Source organism: Hippopotamus amphibius, chromosome 14 (genome assembly GCF_030028045.1).
Source record: "Hippopotamus amphibius kiboko isolate mHipAmp2 chromosome 14, mHipAmp2.hap2, whole genome shotgun sequence".
Taxonomy (NCBI): Eukaryota; Metazoa; Chordata; class Mammalia; order Artiodactyla; family Hippopotamidae; genus Hippopotamus; species Hippopotamus amphibius.
The window spans coordinates 67245806-67269196 of NC_080199.1; the positions used below are offsets into that span (position 1 = coordinate 67245806).

At 35.2% G+C, this 23391-nt stretch overlaps 1 protein-coding gene across 1 annotated transcript in view; it reads left to right on the plus strand.

Annotated features, from left to right (window-relative positions):
* Positions 1-23391, plus strand: part of TRPC4 (transient receptor potential cation channel subfamily C member 4) — a 184184-nt gene that overhangs the window by 30835 nt on the left and 129958 nt on the right. The window contains exon 2 of the mRNA XM_057707523.1: positions 19837-20241. Within this exon, the coding sequence (XP_057563506.1) occupies positions 19864-20241 (378 nt within the window). The 5' untranslated portion in view covers positions 19837-19863. The remainder of the gene's footprint in view (positions 1-19836; positions 20242-23391) is intronic.

Here is a 23391-nt window from a genome sequence, read left to right on the forward strand (position 1 = left end):
GTTCTACTCAGTAATTTGTTAATGATCAATCTTCCTTGGACTGTGAACATTAAAAAACAAAGGAATGGTGGGGAAGAAAGGAGATGATCTAAACATTGGAAATTAATATTTGGTCTAGATATTACAAGGCTGAGACACAAAGAACTGTACACAAACACTGTGCCCTGGTTGGTAAATCTGTTTCTCACGGGGATGTGGTCTAGTAATTCGGAAACTATATCATATGTATACTAAGGTTCAACAAATAGGTTTCTCAACTGAAAAAAAATGCACAAACTGAAAGTTGAGAATTACGTTTTATTTGGTGGACAAAACTGAGGACTTCAGCCCAGAACACAGCCTCTCAGGTAGTTCTGAGAGGCTGCTCCAAAGAGGTAAGGGGGGAGCCAGGATATACAGGAGTTTTTGCAACAAAGACTAGGTAGTGGGAACTTCAAAAGATTACTGTAAATTAAAGAAAACCAGACATCTCAAGTTAATGATTTTAGCGCGTTTTTATGTATGGGAAGATGGACTCATTGAAATCATCCCTTTGATATGCATCTCAGCTTTCTGGGGCCAGTATCCTATGTTTTCCCATCTTGAGTCTCCTGGGGTGCACCCTGGGGAGTGGTTTGATGGTGGGCATCCTGTTTCTATCCTGAGTTCCCTCTGGGCTCACCTTTGGGGCAGCTGTAATGTGATGGCTTGATGGCTGCAACACCCATTGTTTACTGATAAGGCAGGAATCATTTTTTGACTCACAGGTTATGTTGTAAATATATGAGAGCCATGCTTCTTACTGTCAGAAAAAGAACTTACAAGTAAGCAAAGGGAAATACTAGAATGAACATCAGTGACACCCCACTAGCAGTAAGCACAACTAGCCCCCAGATATTAATTTCTAAATACCAAGCTCCAATAAAAGGAACTGGGATCCTTTGAAAACTTGTTACTTCTAGGACTGGGGCAAGGGAAATATAAGATGAACCTAGAGTATCTTGTAGTGTCAAAAAGTAACAAAGTGTTCAATAAGTAAAAAGTATAAAAGTATCACAGAAGAACACCTGTGCCAGCCTAAAGGACCTCCCAATGGCCAAAGCTGAAACAATTTGAACAAAAAGAAATAATAATATTATGTTATAACTCAAAAATAAAATATCTACAAATTCATCATGATATAAATAATTAGATAAATAAATAGGAGTTGAAAGGATATATTTTCTTTAGAGTAGAATTTCAAGTAATAACTGTAGGAATGGGAGAAATAAAAACATCACCTTTAGAGTACCATGGTGATAATTGCTTCAGGGAGGATCCACAGATGGATGTTGAAATAAATCAGTGAGCAGACTTCAAGGAGAGAAAGGATATTTACATTACCTCTAAATATCTCCCCAAGATATTTATTAATTATTGTGGTGGTTTTCACATATGTCCAAAAATGCTTTAATAATCCTCCCTGCAGGTGAAGCTTAATTCTTCTCACCTTGAACATGAGTTGGACATGTTGATTTGTTTCTACCAAATAGAAGAGTGGAGGAGGCTGGCAGACATGGCCTCATGGAGCGATCAAAGTCATCACCGTGTAATAAGCCGTGTTGATATTGTGGAATGATACAGGCCACTGTGGCATTCTTTCCCCAAAGCCATAACCTCAGTCTCATCATAAAGAAAAGCAGGCAAGCCTAAATTGAAGGATATTCTACAAAATACCTGCCAGTGTTCCTCAAAAGTCAAGGTCATGAAAGACAAAGAAAAACTGAGAAACTGTCACGAACTGGGTTAAGGAGATATGATGACTAAGTGCAACGTGGTATTCAGGGATGGATGGTGGAAGAAAGTAAGAATAAGAATATTACAGGCTAAAAAAATGGTGAAAATTTAATCAAGTCTGTAGTTCAGTTAATAGTATTTTACCAATGTTAATTTCCTATTTTTGATAAAAGACCGCACTTATGTAAACTATTAACATTAAGAGAAGTTAAGGGAATTCTCTATATTGTCTTTGCAACTCTTCTTTAAATCTAACATTATTTCAAAATAAAAGTTAAAATAGTGGAAGCATTTTAAATCTATTTTCTAGCATAGGTTAAGCACTCAACAAAGCTTTTAAAATGACATAATTAATACATTTGACATTAAAAAATGCATATAACTATAGAATTATCTTCCTTGATTTATATGTGATTTCAGAACTTCCATCTAGCCAAATCATTTCTTCTAAATGCACGTGGACTCTATGATTTCATCCTTTTGCCATTTCCATCTTCCAAAAATGACCTGTTTTTTCCCTGATACATCTTTCATTCTTCAAAATGCAGTTCACATATTACCTTACTGTGAAGTTTTCCGAGTATCTATAAATCTTTCTAAATATATTTTCGTACTCATGAGCTCATACCTGATACATTAGGTAGTTTTCTCACTATCTAAAAATACAAGTTTTCTAAAAGGAAGAGCCATAATGTTGTATTTTTAAATTCTCATTTTAACACCCAAAGACAGTAGAGGTTTGATAAAGTTTCCATGGATGAATAAATGAGAGAACAAATGACTGATTGTTCTAAGTATCTGACTTCTTATATTCAATTTTAGGATACTGGAGTAAAATCTTCATGTTTATCCTTTCTTTAATTTTTAATTTCTCTTGTTTTCTTAACTCACCAGAACCCATAACTAAGCTTCATTTTATATGTGTAAGTGATCACCTTACAAACCCAATTTAAAGAGGTCATTTACCGCTGCACAATTATGGTTTTCGGTTGTCTTTTCAGTAGAGTGGAGTGAAGGATGCTGTAATAGAACATCTCCTGTGATCTTTTCATTCATTCTGGCTATTTGGTGAGGAATTTTTATACTATCTTTCTGGGTAGCTTACATAGATCCTGTGCCCACTTTTTAAATATTTGCCCTTATGGAATTGTCTTCGCTATCCTGGAAAAACAATTTTAGAACAATTTTTATGTTACTCTCCACAGTAACAATAAAATACATTGCCACACTGAGGGCAACTTCCCTTATTTATGGCACAAATGGGATGTGGACTGACTTCATTCTCAGACAGCTGTTCTTCCCATTATTTCCTGTCAAAAGAGAGGTGATAAAATGCTATTAGTTGAAGTATGGTGGAATCACTTATTATTGTATACATGATTTATTAGTATTTATTACTCTATTCATAAATTTAAAACATTGAAAATTTTTATTTTCTTTGAAAGATTTGATTGGTTTTTAGCTTAGAAAAATCAAGCCATTAAATGGAAAGGATGTACTCTTCCTGTGGGACTCTTTACTTGATATATAGACTTATGAAATTCATATGAATTTATATCACAAAGTCCAAAGTATCAATATTGTATCATAAGTTTATGTTGTATCATCATTTTATGATTTACATTGGTTCATATTATAGTAATTATTCTTATTTAGTGTCTTGTTCATTCTGCTTTATTCATATACTAAATGATTAGTAAATATGCATTTCTTTACAAATGCAGCTATTTTATCTTAATAACTCTTAAACCTATCCACCCATTTGTATATGTTGCATCTTGGAGAATACTTCTAAAATAAGTCATCCATCCATATTCCCATTAATTTTATGAGACACAGTTATACTTCCCCAATCTTATAAAACTGAAACTGACAGATAAATATTAAATGTGTTGGGATGGTAGCAGATTATTAAAAACTGCTCCTCTCATAAACTTTGAACTTAGTTAATCAATATCTCTTATAGTCTGGAAATTATTTTAAATATACCTTGCATTAAAAACAAAACTATATAGTGGTTATTGAATATGTGTGGTAATTTACATGTGTCTTAAATTTAAAGAAATGTAAGCTCAGACTTCCTAGGTGGCACAGTGGTAAAGAATCTGCCTGCCAATGCAGGGGACACAGGTTCAAGCCCTGCCCTGAGAAGATTCCACATGCCGCAGAGCAACTAAGCCCGTGAGCCACAACTACTGAGCCCATGTGCTGCAACTATTGAAGCCCACGCACCTAGGGCCCGTGCTCCACAACAAGAGAAGCCACTACAATGAGGAGCCTGCGCACCACAATGAAGAGTAGCCCCTGCTCGCAGCAACTAGAGAAAGCCCATGTGCAGCAACGAAGACCCAACACAGCCAATAAATAAATAAAATGAATAAATTTGTAAAAACAAATAAAGAAATGTAAGCTCAATTGTAACAAATACTGACAAATTATCTTCATGAGTTTACATGTAAATTTTGCCAGTTAGAAATTCAGTGAAACTAAAGATGGTCACCATCAAATGAATACCTAATATATCAACCACTTTTGTACATTGTGCATAGCAGCAACCCTGCATGTGGGCATCATTATCTACCAGACAGACTGAGGAGAGGAAATCACTGCCCTGAGGCTAAGTGGCAGAGGGAGACTGCAAAAACCCAATTGTTCAGGCTCCCAGACCAACACACCTTCTATTGTCAGCTTACAAGCAGGAGTACCAAAGCTCTAGTGTTTTATCCTTATGAGAAATGTAAAATCAGCTGAAGTCCTTCAGACCAAAACTTCTTGGGTTGTGAAATTTAGTTATTGTATTACAGTGCACATGTATGTGCAGTAAATTTAGGGTTAATACAAGTCCTGACCTTCCACAGTTACAGAAAAAGAACAGAAAGGTCAAGGCTGAAACTGAATAGACATTTAATGTGTATCTATGCCTATTTGAACTCTCCGTTCAAGCTTAATATATTTTATCTTGACCCTTTAACACAGGATTCTGAGAGAGTCAGTATCATCTTGATTTTACATGTGAGAAAACCACACTGGTTGAAGGCGTCAGGACTGGGGTGCAAGCTAGCTCTTGCTACATGCAAATCTTATGTTCTTTAAAAATGCAAAATGCAGACACTCAAGAGCAGTTCTAAATTTGACAAAAGAAGAGGCAGCAGAAGGTGCAGTGTGTTAGGGTTCCCCATAGAAACAGCACCAATAGGAGAACAGAGATGGATAGATAGATAGATAGATAGATAGATAGATAGATAGATAGATATAGATAGATGATAGATAGATAGATAGATAGATAGATAGATAGATAGATAGATAGATGATAGATAGATAGATAGATAGATAGATAGATAGATAGATAGATAGATGATAGATAGAATAATATTTATCATGAGGAATTGGCTCACACAATTATGGAGGCTGAGAAGTACCACAATCTGTCATTTGTAATCTCAAGACCCAAGGGAGCTGGTGGCATAAACTCCAGTCTGAGTAAGAAGGCCTAAGAGTCTGGAACATAGTCCCAGTCCAAGATCAGAAGACCGATGTCTCAGCTCAACAATCAGGCAGAGAGAGAATTCAGTCTTCCTTTGCCTTTTTGTTCTATTCAGGGTCTCAACAGACAGAATTCTGCCCACCCACTTGAGGGAGGGCAGTCTGCTTCACTCGGCCCATCAATTCAAATGCTAATCTCTGCTGGAAACTTCCCCATAGACATACCCAGAAATATTTACCCAGATATTTGGGTATCCAGCCAAGTTCATACATAAAATTAACCATCGTATACAGAAAATTTTTTAAAAAATTATCAACTAGAGAAATCAGATTATTTTTGCAGAAATTTAGCCAAGGGCAAGTTAAACTCTACACCATTGTTAAATCCCCAAATGATAACATTGATTAGGTATTGATGCCAAAGTTTACCTCCAATTAAGATGGTCTTTTGATATGTTCATTTATTATACAACATTTAAAGAGGAGATCTAAAGTAATTATTGACTAAAATATATTTCTAGTATAATATATTTTATCTTCAGTAAAATTTATACAGAAAATATTGTAGAATTTGCATAATAATGACCATTTTACTTCTAAACAATAACAATGTTGGTTTCAGTGGCAGAGGGCTATTATTACAATGTGTCAAACATCTGGTTTTAAGAAAAATAAATCTTTATACATATTCCAATTTCTGATACTCTGTAGGCAAAATATTTGATTGATGGTCACTTTTTTTTTTTTTCAGCTTTTCATCTAACTGTCCCATCAGTGAGTACAGAGTGTCTATGAGGTTTTTAATATCATGGCACTTTGGGATTGTAATTTTGAATGGTAAACTGACAACTAAAATATCAACTCCCAGCTTCATTTTCATGGTAATTTTAATGAATCAGCAAATGTTTATAAAACTAATGAACTGTTTTACCTGAGGTGATGTGGGATCATGTTTATTAGAATTAGAGTAGATCCTGGTGGCTTAGTTCCTCAATTTCCTTAAGGCAGCTGGGTCCCCAGGAAGCAGAGAAAATTAGCAGAGATCTAAGAGCTGTTTGTAACAGAGCCAGGGTCTGAGTGGAGAATTCTATGAAATAAACCATAACTCTTTCTCATTTCTTAAATCAATTCTTTAAATTAGTTTAGGCCAACTCTTAGAATAACAGGAGAACGTTAACTTAAAGAAAATCAGCTTCATGAAGTTAAAGTTTAAAGGAAGACTTGATGGAAAATAAACTATACCACTTACATAAATAATCCTATCATATCTGTTAAATTTCCAAAGATATAGAGCTAATTGAATTTGGAAGAAAATGCTAACATGCCTGCTGATAAAAGCTGTTTTAAGCGTGGTCTTAAATCTTTCAATGCCAATATGCTATGAAGATAAACTCAGATGTGTATTTAAACATCATAATATAGCTTTATATAGTTAAAAAGTTATCACAATGTCACAGGGCAAATGACAATACAGAATAACAAAATTCTCTGGAAGGCAGATCTGTCATAAATTTGGGCAATAACCAAATAACCTGTAAAAATTGCTTTGCCAAATAAATGTAACTCTGAAATTGCTATGGTAGTTACTATACTTGTTGGAGGTATTGAGGAGATGCTGCATTCCTTGTGCATAATGAACTTTTATGAAGAGTATTCTAAGCAGTCTGGTTTTAAAAAAAACTAATTTTTTTTTTGATTTGCATAATTGATGTTTGAGTTCAGCATAGAAATAAACTCAGTTGGTAAATTGAAGGGACATGAAAAGATTGAATGAAAGATTTTAAAGTTCAAGACAAAAGGAAGAGATTGCCTTTTATAATATTTATGCCTTCTGCTTTTCTGTTAACTGTATAGTGCATTTTTAGGTTGTTATTGAGTCTGAATTACTATCCAGGAACGGCAAGAAAAGTGAGAGTTGCCTTGCAGCACAATTCTACTGAGCTTTAACCTTCTGGGCTTAATTTAACATTAGCAGTGAAACCCACACTTAATTATTTACTAATTGCTACATCTTACATGAGCAAAGGACTAAATTATGTTCTCTTTTTCTAGCTGCATTCATAGTGAATTAAAGCAGCTTATTTGAGATGCTGTGACTGGAGAGTGGGGAGGGGGAGACAAGTTGACCATGACTTGCAAGGGGTCTTTTTAGCAGGCATCTATGAGCCTGGAAATATTCTCCAAAGAGGAGAAGAGCCAGTGGGGGAGTGAGAAATAGGACTCCACTGCCTCGAGTATAAGTTAATGTGGCCACCAAGACTCAGTCTGCAAAGAAGCCTAAGATCTGCGGGACCGATGTTTAGGGAGGTCCAACAGTGCTGGTAAGGACTCGAAAGGACTCTCTGAGAGCCAGTGAGGAAGAATCTGAGGTTCAGAATTAGGAGAACAACTACACAGGTAGGGCAATCACCAGAAAATTAGGGAACATCATTAAAACCGAGTCCCTGGGAAACTGAATGGCCATTTCATTAGCAGAGAGAAAATCAAAATGTGTAATATGGGAATGAAGAAAATTGGGCATAGGATAAAGAACACATTTATCAAGCCCTTGTGACCTTGTCAAGTTAGTTATCTCACTATCCATCCCAACAGTCACTAATAATAATGCTTATCCCAGGGGGCTTTCCTGAGGATTGAGTTCATACATGTAAAATGCAGGACAGTGCCTGGCACATAGTAAGTGTTCTGTAAGTGTTGTTGTTTCTGTTGTTCCAAGGGACTGAGTTTTAAAGTAGACTCAGTCTTTAGAGATCTAAGCAGTAAGGCAAGAAAAAAATTCCTAAGGATGTGGAGGGACTGGCCTCATTAAGGAACAGCCCTAATAGTACTCTCACTCCCACCTGCCTAGACCAAAAATTGGTTGGGAATGTGGAGTAGAATTTAGCCTGGAGGTGTTTACATGTCTGACTCTGACTCCTTCCTAAAACCATCTTTTGCTGCATCTCCTGAATGCAGCACTGAATGACTGTGTGCCCTTGCAGACGTTTGAAAATTTTTCTGAGCCACAGAAATGTATCTTTTCCTGTGACTTTGTATAGTTCTTTCCTATTCCCAAATTTATGCAATCATTAAAAAGTTCCGCGTTTGGTAGGGAATAATAAAGGTCACTAAGTAATTTTAAACAAAATGGGGGTAATGAAAATTCAAAAAGACATAACAGGAGAGCCACTGTGTAAGAGTCTGAATACTTATGAACAATAACAGTTATTCTAGGAAGAGAAACTAGCATAGAATGGGGAGCTCTTTCTCATCCTCATTCCTTTAAAAAACTGCCTCCTCTTCCTGGAATTCCTTGCTTGCAACAGTCACTGGGGAGACACCTAGTCACAGTTAAACACTTACTTACATAGAGCTCCATTAGCAAGCATTTCTTTCCCCAGAGGTACAACTAACTGCTTTCTCTTTGGAATGCCCAAGAAACACTTTATTAACCTCTACTGGAGAACTTGCTATGTGGTATTTGTTATTGATTATCAACAAAATTCCTCCTCTACTAGATCATGTCCTCCCTGAGGTCAGGGATTTCTTGCTGTTGTTCTAACAGCTATATTGAGATATAATTTATGTACCATAAAATTTACCCACTGGGATTGTGCTTTATTTGACTTTTTAGCCTCAACCCTCAAAATAGTCCTGGTCTGATATAGAATAAACCTCAATAAATCTTTTTTTGTATAATAGAACCCACATATAAAGGAGTAAAAGATTTCTAGTGGACACCAAGCAAATGTGAAAATGCTGTATAACTACTTTGTCTTCAGGATCAAGTTGGTGAATCAGGTGGTCCTCTGCCACCCTCACTCACTCTGTATACTTTCCTTTAAAGGATGCACCTTCAGATAGGGGAGGGGACATTGCTTCATCAAAGGTGAGCGTTGCCTGAAACTGCAGTGGACTAATGTATATAAATTAGCTTCAAGATTTACAACTTGGGACCTAAACAATAGGCTCATCCTGCTATCTTCAGTAACTGAAAATAGAGAAACAAAACAACCTATCTTTTCCTTTTTATATCAGGACAGGTTGTTTTAGGAATATAGAGAACAATGGATTGGGAAAGATTCATAGATTAAAACTCTAAACATAAAAAAATTTTAAGAACTATGTATCAGTGGTTACAGGGGAGTCTAGTTTTGTCCCCCAAAATGCTACGAGCTCTCTTGGTAATGCTAACTAAAGCAAATTATACAATCAATAAGTATAGGGAACACTGTTTCCTACTTTCATATTTCCTCCAAATGCCTCAGATAAAGGCTATATGAGAAATGAGTGTCATATAACAACTGTCATTTAGAAGAAAAAGACTAATGTAGACTGGACATGTATGAATTTCCAAAATTATACCCCTAATAAAAAAAAATTCTGTCTAACCCCAGCATGATGGTAAACCTGTATACCTTCACTATTCAAACAAAAATATATATGAGAAAGAGTCAAAAATTATATTAAAACTTCTTTAAATGCTACAGCCAATGTGTGGATAATTTTTGACTCACCCATGCATTTTAGTTTTAATAATAAAATAGTACTTTTTAGAAATAAAAATAACAAATTAACTTCATAACATATTTAGAATGAAGACTACAATAGAAAATTCTAAAAATTGTTATCTTCAAAAAGCTAATTTCTCTGTATAGTTAAAATAAATAGACTTGAAACTACTTCTTACAGTTGTGTTTATCTAAACAACTAATACATTTGGAAACAGTTTCCTTGGAAACCTCATTTGTATATAATGAGGAGACACCCAGTCTACAACCAAGAGCAAAATGTCATGTATCAAAGCAGAATACAAATAACCTGGTATTTATAAAAATTAAGTCAAAAATTATAGAGCTTTATGAAAATATGAAGATGATTTATTAAGTATAACTTTAGTAGAGGAATAGAAAGAATGACAAAGTTAGTGATGTGTCTAAAGTCGGATGGCTTATTTGCAGAGACGAATAGGATCAGAGTCTAATTGCTGTAGTCATTTAAGATTATCCAATTTAAGTCATCTGTCTAGTTCTTGAATTCTCTCTCTAGTATATTTTCCCTTTGAGTTGTCTCTTCCATGTTTGAATACTGTCAGCAACAGGGAGTTTACTAGCCTCTGAGAGAAACATTTAATCTCTGACAACAGATATTACCACTCACAGATCACCCTTTGGTTGAGAAGAAAGCTTTTTCGTTATAATCGCTAGTCATTGGTCTCTGTTCTAGCTTTCAGAGTCATGAAAAACAAGTCAAATACATTTTAAACATGAGAGTTCTGCTAATTATCAAGGATAGCTGATTGTTCCTTTTATAAAGTAAACTTTTACTCCGTGGTTGAGTTTTTTGTTGTTGTTGTTGTTTTAAAGTAAAATATATTGTGTTCTCCTTAATCAAAAACTTAGAAAATTTAGGCAAGAACAGAAATCACCAATTATCGATAGGTAACCTTTCATAATTATAAGTGTAGTTACCTCCTTCTCACAGGTTTTTATCATTGTTGTTGATGTTAATTTTACTGTGTTCATAATTTTATCCATGATCAGCAAGTATCATAATATGATTACTTTGCATAATGTTAGCTTGTAATACATATTATTTTAATAGTGGTGCACTTTTTAATTAAGTAGTTATTTAGCTCTTGATTGACTAGCTTACAATTTTTGGTTTTTAAATCTGTCCAGTTTTTCCCAACAATATGCAAAAGTTATTTTTCCTTTTGTGTATACATTCTTGCCTACTTTATAAAATACAGCTCTAGGGTCGATTCCCGGGAGAGAGATTCGTGGGGTAAAGGCCTTGAATCTTTCAAAAGACTGATACACATATTTCTAATTCCCTTTCACTTTAAGCTATCACCAGCAATTAAAAGAGAAGTACTTTCACTGCATCCTTTTTGGTATTGGTTATTCTTTCATATGTAATGTGATTACATTTGGCATGCAATGTCTTTTATTTTACTGGTAGACTTTGTCATGGTGTTAGAGGTCGGTAGAGTAGAATGCATTTTCAAATGGTATTTTCCAGTTATATTTCCTTTTCTCTGAGGAGACTGTTCTTTTTATTCTTTGAATCTTAGTGATTTTTCTGTTTAATAACCTCTTCTCAGTCATACTTATTTTGAATAATTTTCCTCGTTGTTTTGCCTTTTAATTTTGTACATTGTTTTCGTACTATTTTTTGAATTCTGTGTCTGCATAGCATGAGTCTTCCTCCTAGTTATTTCTTCGCCGTTTTTTGCTTAGAAAACTCTTCCCCATCAAAAGGATTGGTTAATATTTACTGACATTTTTGCATCATTTTATTTGTTTCAATATTTAACTTTTAAATGCACTTTGAATCACTCTCATGGTGTTCCAAAATAATTATTTCCAAAGCTTCTAACCAACTGTCTCAATATTGTTTATTATTATTCCGTTTCCTGCTCTGATTTTTCACACTTCTCGGTTGATATGCTATGAAATGTGTTCAATTACTTCTCTCTCTGTCTCTCTCTCTATCTCACACACACACACACACACCACCGCCACCACCACCACAACCAACAGCAATATCTAAGTCACATGGTATCCTTACCTTGGCAATAATCTAATTGGTATTTTTTTTAATTTAGGGGTCATATATTTATCAAAAATTCTATCTGTGCATGCAGATTTAAGCATTTTTGTATTACTTTTGCTATCAGTACAAGATTTATTTCTTTTTATTTTGGTTAAAGGACTCACCATGATGATAGTTACCATTCATACATACACACGTGCACACACACGATGTAAGAAACTAAAGGTCAGCTGTGGACTTCAAGATCTGATTGTTCTGGGCGACTTTTGAATACATTTTGCTGTTGAATATGTCATTTTTGAAACTAGATTGTTTTGTCTTTCTTTGTCTAATCTTATAAACTACTTGTTTGCAACACGTATTGCTTTCCCCCCACATTTCTTCTTAATATTGCTTCCTTTATGACAAATGATGCTTTCACCGTCAAAAAGACAAGTAGTGACATCTTTGACACAGTGAAAGAAGTAAAAGTGTTTTTGATGTAGTAATAGCAATATGTATACACAGTCTTATAAAATTCACATTTTTAAAAAGTTATGAAAAATAAGAATATGGGAAAGGATTAGAGTAAGATTACTTGAAATATATTCAATCAGAGCACTAATAAATTATGAATAAACTCAATAAAACATGAGCAGACATTTAAATAGCCACCAACATACCACCACCAGAGTCTGAGGTTTGCATCCCTAATCCTAGGGATATAAACTCTTGACAGTATCACTTGGTTTATTGGAAGATGGTCTTAGTTTTCCCTCTTATGCATTTCCAAATCAATCAGCAGGCTAAGTGACCATTAAAAACAGAAATTGGAGGGACTTCCCTGGTGGTCCACTGGGTAAGACTCAGCGTTTGCACTGCAGGGGGCCCGGGTTTAATCCCTGGTCCAGGAACTGAAATCCCACATGCTGAGCAGTGCAGCCAAAAAACCCCAAAAAGCAAACAAAAATAAAACTCAGAAATTGGACTATGTCAGTCCCCAACTCAAAGCCCTTCAAGAACTTCTTATTATGTTTTGAATACATTCCCAGATCCTTGCACTGTATTTCCTAGCTACAGACTCATTTCCTCCACTCTCCCCCTTACCCACAATACTCCAGACATGCTGTCCCTCTTCTACATCGTAGGAAGCATCCTGCTTCTCCTGCCTCACCGTTTTCTCACTTTCAGATCACTTTAACAGAATGGTCTTCTCTGTACTTTTAAATTTTACTTAGCTGTCTTTTTGGCATCTTTCATGTCATAGAGGGTACCCCTGGGAACCCTACCTAAAGTAGATCTCCATCTCCTCTGCCTCCCGCCATGTTTCTCCCCTCTCATCATTTATTTCCATTATAGCCCTTAAAAACTGTAATTATGCTGTTTGTTCCTTTGCATTTTCAAATTTTTGTGGGTCCCATCCAGTGGATCATAAGTTCCGTGAGTGCAAGGATGTTGGCTTCAGGCTATTCCCAGTGTTTAATACACATTTGACATACAGATGTTCAGTTGATATTTTATTCATTCAATAAATATTTACTGTGCACTTTTTATATACTAGACCCTTTTCTAAGCCCCATACATAGATCAGTGAGCAAAAGAGACAAAAACTCAACTATTTAAACCATAGAAATCTTTCTTTTTATATCTATACTTTCCATATATTGTAGTGTCATCCTATGATCAAATATGGTCTCATGTGAGCAATCTTCTGAGGCTGTACATGCATGAGACTAATTTGATTCCTCCCTTCATTTAAATAATTTTAATAAATATGAAATTCTAGCTTCAAAGTTCTGTTTGGGAGTGCTTTTATCCTTCTCAGCTTTTCAATTAAAACCTCATTATATTCTAACCTCCAAATTTGCTGTTGAGAGGTCTGATGTCATCTGATTCTTTTTTCTCTTTATGTATCGGACTCCCCAAAATATCATACAGTTTTTTCCAGTAAAGCAAGGATAAGTTTATATAACTCCCAGCAGTGGGAGAGCATAATCTTGATGTCGCTGTGTGGCACCACCAAAAGGGCCAGCTGGAGAGAATATCTATAGGATTTTCTGCCCTGGGTGCAAGGAGTTTACGGTGGATATTTCAAGGTAGGAGAATGAATGAGATTGGGCAATAACTGTGACATTCTAATTTAGGATTGCTAGATTTGGCCAAGTGAGGGCTCTGGAGAGAGTCTTGATAAGTAAGGTGTTTGATAAGGAAGAAGTGTGCCCAGGTGAGCAGGATGTTATCTCAGAAACTTGTGTGTAGGAATTTCTTGATCGAAACAGTGCAATCCTGAGTTATTTATTGGTTTACGATCTTATCTTCCCTGGGCAAAGTTTTTCTAGAACAAAACTTAATGTTGACATGGCTATTCCTTATGATGTGTGTGGTAGCAGTTCTCATAAGAGGTAATTTTTTTCTCCTCCTTTATAATTTTTTTACTCTGTGAAGGAGTTGTTCTTATATATCTTATGTGGCATTGTGGATTCTTTCCATGTGAGGTCTTATATCCTTTATAATTATGAGAATTCCTGGTCATTACTACTAAAAATATGTCCTGCACTCCATTGTTTTATTTTCGCTTATTCATTGCTTTTTTATAGATGTTGGCTCTTATACATATATTCTCTTTTTCTCTTCACCTTTACAGTTTCCAAACTGAGAGAGTTTCACAATCTGAACTTTCAGTTTACTGATTCACTCCATAGTCATTCTACCAGTGTCTCCAATTACTTACTCTTATTTCTTACTCCTCAGTTTTTCTCCTCTCCTTTTTATAATTTTGTAGATATTAATACACATATTTTAGTCTCCTGTTAACTGGTATATTAACTCTATTTCTTCCATTTTAAGATATTCAATTTGCTGGCCTTGGCTGTCTTGTACTTTTTCCCTCTGAGCTCTCATTTCCCTGGAAGTATCAGACAAGTGGCTAAAGTCTTATGCCCTTCTGATGATTTAGGTGGTAGTGATAGGAAGCGTATTCCAGCGCTGAGAGCTATAGATGTGTTGATTTACACATTACAGTTGTGTACCGGTGAAAGAGCTTGAGGGTAAGATATGCAGAGAAGGAAAATAGGTAAAAAATGAAAGCATTTTGCCCAGGCTCTTCAGTAGCTCATGACTGTTGACTGGATGTCCAGTTATTCGTTGTTTCATGCAGGGGTCTACAAGTGCTAAACCATTTTTTGGCACGTGATGAAAGCGGTTTTACCCTATTAATTTTATTCCTTTACCCAAAATGACAGAAGAATAACTCTGAATGTATAGTCATTAATTCATTAATTCATCAGCAGATTCGGAGCACTAACTACTTGCTTAGTATTGGGGATGCAATACTGTATAAGTCACAATCTTTTATACAGTAAAAAAAAGTTCTAAATTTAAGAGGTGCACAGGGTTTATGAAGATGCATAAAAAAGGCCATTAACTCTGCCTTTAGAGGAAGAGAAGAAAAATCCTCAGAGGCTATGATACGTCACAGAAGGTTTTAAAACTTGGCAGGAGTTGCCAGAGGCTCAAGGGGAGGAACAGTAATCCTGCTGTAAAGAACCGTATGAGAAAATGCTTAGAGCCAGCGTGGCCAAGTAGTTCGGGGTTCTTGTCAGCATAAAATAAGGTTTTGCAGGGACTGTCTTGGGAGATTTATCTAAAAAGTTATTTAGAAGCCAGATCATGGAGGTCCCGTATCCATAATAGGTTAGTGTTTTTCCTGCGAGTGGTTATCAGTCATTTAAGGATTATAAGTGAAAAAGTGATTGAATCAGATTTGTAGTTTAGAAATATTACACGTGTGGCATTGTGGGGAGTAAATAGGGAGGATGCAAGGATAATATCGGTGGGATTATTAGAAGGATATTGGTATAGCCATGTGAAAGACAATGAGGTAAAGGGCCTGGAATTAGGAAAGATGGCAAAAATGAGAGCATTATACTTTTATATGGACTATGCATTATGCCAAAGATTAATGAGATAATATGCTATACCAATAGCAAGAAAAAATTCAAATTGGATTGAGTGTGAATAAGTTATCTGGGAAATTATTTCATATCAGATTGCAGAAAAAAATACAAATACAACTTAGATATGTGCTGTAGTATCATAACAAAATATGAGAGTCTATTTCTTTCCGTGTCATGAGATCACACCTGTACAGGTGTATCTTTTGGCAGTTAGGGAATAAAAAACAAAAAGAGAAAACAAAGTTGTTTGGGGAAATTTTATTTTACTTTTAATAACGTATACTCAAGAGTGGAGATTTCTGTGTGTTTTCTTTCCTTTGTATTCTTCAGAATTCAAGTTCACTGTTCTCTCCACCACCCAACTAAGTTTCTCCTTTAGGGAATATGCCTTCAGATTCCTGTAAATATCTGGAACTTTTGTTTTCCTGTGTATCTTCTTATAGTTTAGATAATTGTGGCTTTCATGTCTAGAGACAATGTTTGAAAAATTTCTCTTGGAATTGATGTCAAGGTGCAGCTCTCCCACATTTTTGTTTCTGAAGTCCTGAACATATGCATTTAAGAAAAATAAATGTTGGGTTAATTAAAAATTCACATCTCGCAGGATTTGAGTTTTTCTCCTTTACATCCCTTATCTCTTCCAAGTCTTTGAAATGTAACTTGATGAAGCAGCCATTTCACTTCTGGTTTATGTGTCATAAAGGGGGCATTGAAATCAAAGGATCTGTTAAACTTTGTAATTTATAGGGAAAAAATATCTTTTTCCCTCCAGAAAGTTTATTCTGCAAGTGCAGGACTAGGAACAGGCTTTTATTTCCACACTTGAGGTCAAGATATTTGCTACACCCAGTCTCCTGTTCTTCTACAGACTTTCCATCCAGCAGTAATCCCATGGTCGCTGATAAGAGTGTCAGCTCAGGAGCCATCAGCCTTGAGATTACATTCGTATATCACGGTTTTAAGTTGTTAAACTTCTCCTTGAGATTACATTCGTATATCACGGTTTTAAGTTGTTAAACTTGATTTTGTCCTTCTCTTAGTATCACTGCATCTCAAGTAATCCGGAAGGACAAGTTGGTGTACTGAAAAATTATCAATATATATTTTCCTAACTTTTTTTAAGTTTTTAGCCATCAATCAGAGTTGCTCCATCTTCCTTCTTTCTCTTCCCCTCTCTCTCTCTTTCTCTGTTTTGCCGTCTCATTGTAAATATTTAAATTTTATTTACTTGATGTATTTAATACACTTCAAGTGTATTTCAAATCCATCTAGCCTTCTCAACATGAATTCTTATTTTTTTTCCAATCCAAGACATTGAAAGAGGACAGCAGATTAAAGGTCTTTCTCAGCACTAACTCTTTGATTCTTCTCACCCGCTCCTTCATCAGTGTTGCTTTTCTCACTTTATAGATGGAGAGACAGGTTATCTAATGAAAAGCTTCATGCCCGGTTCACATCTTAAACACAACATTGAGTGGAATATCTCTCTCTCTCAATGCCATATTACTCTTTTTGAAAGTTACGTAGTTTACATTTATGGCAGTTATCTGGATTAAATGAAATAGATTTTAGTAAGTCTAATTTCTCATTATCTGTCTCCTCCTCTCACTCAAATTCTCCACTATCTTCTATGTTGTCCACCAGTCCCTTCATTCTCACTGACATCTTGCATTCTGAAAATAAGAAGTCAAATGCTGTTTACCAATATTTTATTTGATACCATCATTAATAAAATTAAGTAAATGAAATAACATAAAATACAGTTTTTGCATCCTCCAGGTTGATTCCTAATCCTGAGTGAGTCATAATTCAGATGAATTTCTGATACTGTGTATATGTGTGTGTGTTCATACTTTCATTTTAACCTGTATTTTGGATAAGCTCCAATCAAAAATTAGTCTTAAGCAAAAATATTATTGGTGGGAAACCTCGGATTCAACTCTAAAAAATGAAAATTCATGTATTTTTCCAAGAGCCATGGGTAAGGGCAAAGTGAGGGACTAGAGAATGTATACTGCTGAAATAGAATATAAATAGCAGTTATTATCATTATAAAACATTTAGGTTGTAGTTCTGATAAAATTGCCGTGTGGAATCCACACCATTGATCCCACACACTCTTATGGATACTGACATGGATAGAAAAGGAGTGCTGGGGAAGTGGGGGACAGCTGCCTTCCTAAGGCAAATATTTTAATGTTATCACTGATACATATATGGGGCATTTGGGATCAGAAAATTAAAATGAGATGTGTAGCATCCTAATGATGTTAATTTATTGAAGTTTTGGTTATACTAGAGGAATATTAAATGGTCTTTATTATCTGATTATATAAATTTTATTCCCAATATTCCAGTGAGTTAAAGCATCCTCCAAATGCTGAAATTATAATCAAGCTTCAATTAAGAAATTTGCACTTCTAAAATGAATATGTTTGAACCTCAGTATTATTTTTCATTTTCCTCTGAAAAAGCAATATTGCCATTTAAAGAACTCACAATACCCTCTGCCTGCAATTGTGAAAATAAATTTATATCAAGCTGTGTAGTTGATCATAATACACTTAAAACAAGACTGATAAAATATGAAATAGTTGAGAAAGATATTCATGATTATGGGATTATCACTTTTTGCTTAGTCTATGAAGAGGCCTTAATAAAATGCTGAATCTAATATGCCAGAAAGGAACAAATTATGAAATTACAGTTTTGTGATTTAGATCCTGAACCTAGATATTTGATAAATCATGATGAATAATCTGGACATCAAAAATTAAAACTTAACTACTCGATAACTGAAATTACTGTTAAATTGAGGTAGCATGCAAACAATGCATAATTTCCCAAATTGAGAACATTGCATTAAATATAATCACATTGGCTAATGTAATGCCTGTTTAATCTACAGTTAAAGCATTATTCAAATCTTCTTAAGTTACTCATAAAATGATTAGGTCTAAAAAGATCAATTAAGATGAATATGCATGTTCAGTTACCTAGAATGACCCATTCATTTTAATTTGATGTAGTAAATCTATGTAAATAAACATGTGAGTTGAATATTAATGACATAGAATAATAAAATAGTTCAGACCATATGTATGAAATCAGAAATGAAAGGCAATAAAGAAATTATGTTCAAAACATAATACATTTTTCAGTAAATTTGTATCATCACTAAGATGGTTACCAAATCAGTTTAACTTCTAGCGACACTGAGCTGTTTTTTATTAATCATTTTTTAGACAATAATCTCTTATTTATTTGAAATAATTTCCTCATCTTGAATTGTGGCTTTCCTGTAACTTCAAAATAATATTACATTTTACAATAAATATATTCCTGCCTTGTGGCTTATTATTTCATGACATGGAGCTAAGAGAATTAAGAAAATAGCATTTTCGTAATAAACCATATATTTAATCCTTTTTCAAATGCTTCCTTTGGAAATTAAATTGCCTAGACTTATCTTGATAATTAATACCATTGGTACACATTCTTTCTTCCTCAATGAATTTAATTACAAGAGGAAAAAAAATTATGCCTATCAGGCTCAGTATGATATTTTCTTGATATTAATATCATTAATTCACAGTAACTTTAATGTCAGTTCTTACAAACATTAAACATAGAAATGAAAATGAAAAACATTTTGCTGAGATACTGATATTCTGTAATCTCAACAGCATCTCCCCAATGAGCAAAATTGACAGTGAATAACATGCTTGAAAATCCCTGGTCCAGTTTGGGGACCCCAAAGATACAGCCTTTGACTTTCAAGGTTCTCTGTTTAAAAACAATTTATACCTATGATCAAGTTTGTCAATAATTTTAAAAAATGACAGGTGTAACCTCTTACAAATGTCACGTTTAAAGTAACTTTTAAAAGTAACTTGCCAAATGTTAGCCTCTCTTTATCCTTCCTGGATAGGAACTTTGTAATCTGTGTTTCTAGATAATGAATAAGTATTGCCTATTTCCGTTGTTTAAAGAGATGATAACTCTGCTTAGTTAATAAGTATGACTTCATCATTGTTATAGGCGTCATTGTGAGTTAAGTGCACAATCATTCGAAAGTACGCTAACACTAATCCTTGTGTGTTTTGGTTTTGGTTTGCACTTTCAGAGACAGAGAAATAGCATGGCATGAAACATGGCTCAGTTCTATTACAAAAGAAATGTTAACGCCCCCTACAGAGACCGCATCCCTCTCAGGATAGTCCGAGCAGAATCAGAACTCTCACCGTCGGAGAAAGCCTACTTAAATGCTGTGGAAAAGGGAGATTATGCAAGTGTCAAGAAATCCCTAGAGGAAGCTGAAATTTATTTTAAAATCAATATTAATTGCATTGATCCTCTTGGAAGAACTGCTCTCCTCATTGCCATCGAAAATGAGAACTTGGAGCTCATTGAACTGCTCTTAAGCTTTAACGTCTATGTTGGAGATGCTCTATTACATGCTATCAGGAAAGAAGTCGTCGGAGCTGTAGAGCTGCTACTGAACCACAAAAAGCCCAGTGGAGAAAAACAGGTACATGCAAAAATACTGGTTTTCATTTATTTTACTTGCAGAACGTTTCTATGGATGTTCAAATTCTCCCCCAATTTTAAGAAATATTAGCACTGAAATCAGAACTATTATGACAGAAAACTACTCGTAAGCACGTTTTATACTCTCCAAAGGTCACCACCACCTGCACCTGCTACCCTAGCTAATCAGACTTTAGTGAGAATCAAAGCAAAACAAAGTAACCTATGGTGACTTCCCAGATATTGGAAACATTTCTATGTAATAGTCAATACATAAACTTGCCAGGGAGGGGAGCTACTGTGTATGTGTGGGTGTTTTTCCTCTTGTCCTTCATTTTCTGACATTCTACAGTAACAGGCTGAATTCTTTTGCTATTTTCCTTTTTAACCTGCTTGCCTGTTCTGGAATTCTGCATCTTATTGCAAAAGTGAGTTGTACCTCTAATTCTGATATTATTCTTAAGCAAACCCCAATCGATTCTTTTAAATTGAGACAAATTTTTAAAAACCAAAAAAAAAAAAAAAAAAAAAAAAGGATCACTGGAAAATAACTGGACTCTGACTGTAGACTTAACCATACCAAATTTGCTAATGGCAAAATGTGGATGTATCTTAATGTCATGGGTAGAAAATAAACTAAAATGGCACACAATTATAAATACACTGTGGTTTTTATTCCTATTTTTTGTTCCTATCTCCCTATTTTTTTTAACCACTAAGGAAGTGGAGAAATCATTGACAGAAATGAATAAGGAATCTATTTTTGTCTGTCTAGATCCTTCCCTTTGTTACTGCCCTGTATCTGAATTGTCTGCTCCTTTATCCTTTCGCATTGAACTCTTCACTTCCCTGCATCAAGTCTCACTGACTAATTGCAGAGACATTGCATGTACTTCAGTGGCTCAAATCTGTCCTTTAAAGTAAAATCTTATAAAAATGTGTGTTATTACGGCTCTAGCAATTTCTGTTCTATCTTATAAGGCGCAAACATTTTTCTGCAAGTGATGGACTCTTAGAGATGTTGCATTCTTTTAAAGCAAGCTCTGCTGTAGCTACTGTTATCTTTGCTTCACTGGAGGACTCTGATCAGAATCCTGCCATGATTAGGAGAAGAACTTCATGGCTGGGTGTCTCCTCAAAAAGTCTCCCCAGAAGTTCGTGTTCTATGGTCCATTCTTATATCTTACCATCATGCACCCCTTCCCTTACCTGACCCCAAACTTTGATCAAACAACACTCCACAATGACGATAGTTCCTTGCTTGTTGCTTTACTGGCTTTTTGTTGTTTGTTTCATACCCTGTTGTTGGGGTTACCTTCCCATCATATTGGTAAAACGTTCCTGATAGAAAACTTTGCTTCTTTCTTGTATCCTTTCAAACTTGTACTGACTTGACAGAGGTGGATAGGTAATGGCAATATCTAAAGACACGTTATGTTATATCCCAGTTTTCCACCACTAGAGAAATGCAAGGCACTTAGGAATGAGTAGGAGTCTGTTTTTGTCTGCATAACTTCAGGTGCTACTTTCCCAGTCACCTTGTGATTTTGAAACTCCTTGCACAATCATACCTCCCAAAATATTTGCATTTCCTAATAACAATGATCTTATATTGTACACCGTCTTGTTTTATATCCATAAGGGCAATTGTAAGACAGATGTTGGGACTGTGGGTCTAGATCATTGGAGATTGCAACAAGTCTATAGGACAAAACTGCTATTGTGTTTTTCCTGTTTATTACTATATAACCTGCTTAATTCTATTGTCTAGAGAGTAAGTGACCAAACAGTTCAGTGTCTCTTTGGTCAATGACATTTGTGCTGGCTAAAGTAATTTGGTGTCTGGAGAAGATATCTGCTCTTATGAGATTGTTGGAAGATGTTCAACTTCTGAGCTAAAGTCTAGTCTGACAAGAAGGTCCTGGCTTCTTAGAGACACTTGATCTGAACCCTGATTATTAATAAAAAGCAGCAAACGTTTGCAATCTGCCAGGAGTCTGAACTATCCCAGGCCATGTGTTTCTGGAAGATTTCTCTTGTATCAGTTTGTAAGCCAAGAATTTTCCTTTTCTATTTGCACAGTCTAGAATTCCTCTTCAGGGAAGACACTGAGAATCAACAAAAAATTGTATCTTTTGGTTTGAATTTTATAATCTGGGAAGAGCAACTCCAATCCACCTCAGAGTTCCTGGTACCTTGTACAATAAAAGTGACATTGTTACATCATGAAATGTATACAGTATAGCACATAAAAGAAGTCCTCAGGCCTTGCTGGGGGTGCGGGGAGGGAGCAGACAAACCCCATCAGAGCTTGGCTGTTTCTCTGTGATTTACTTAGATGATGCATCTCCTAAGTATGGCCAACATTGCTTGAAATAACAATTCCATAAGCCAGTGTCTGGTAGGTAACAAATAAATTCTTGATGGGAATTTTTTCTCTCATACATTGTAATTCCTTAGATGATTCTTGTGACCACTGAAAGCCATTTGTGTTTACTATACTTGCCTAGTTTCCAGTCTCATCCCTGAAACAAGTTACCATTAATTTTGTTTGAGGTCACTGCAGCTGAATGTTAAAACCTGAGAACAGGAATATCCAAGTGGACAAAATAAACATGATCTGTCTTAAAATGAGTCAAGAAAGAGGATCTCCTATAAAAAATATACAGATCTCATGATTCGAACACTACTTAGAACTTAAAATGTGACGGATACGGATCAGGAAATATATTCTTCTTTTACAAGTTTGTCACGAATTGATTTCTTTCTCTGGAAAAAAGATGCAGTGTGTGATGGCCTCCTGAAATCAGGGGGGCTTGAGATGTCAAATTAATCTGTTTACTCTTCTAGTACATTCGCCAGGGAAGAGTTTAAAATTTGCATAGGCTTATTGTGCCAAGCCTTAGTTCGGCACTGGGGAGAAGACATTATTCCTGTTTTCTAGAATCTGGTTGTGAAGAGAAACAGGAAAAATATCGTGGGACTATGAATAAAGGTGCCCACAATGGAAAAGATAAAAGAGAAATAAATCCTTGGGTAAAAGAGAAATAAATCCTTGGTAAATACAAAATATTACTGGGTAGAGGGCATCAGAGGAGCAGCAGAAAGGCCTGAAGAAAGAGGAAGAATATTTAAAGGTTTATAACTGGGG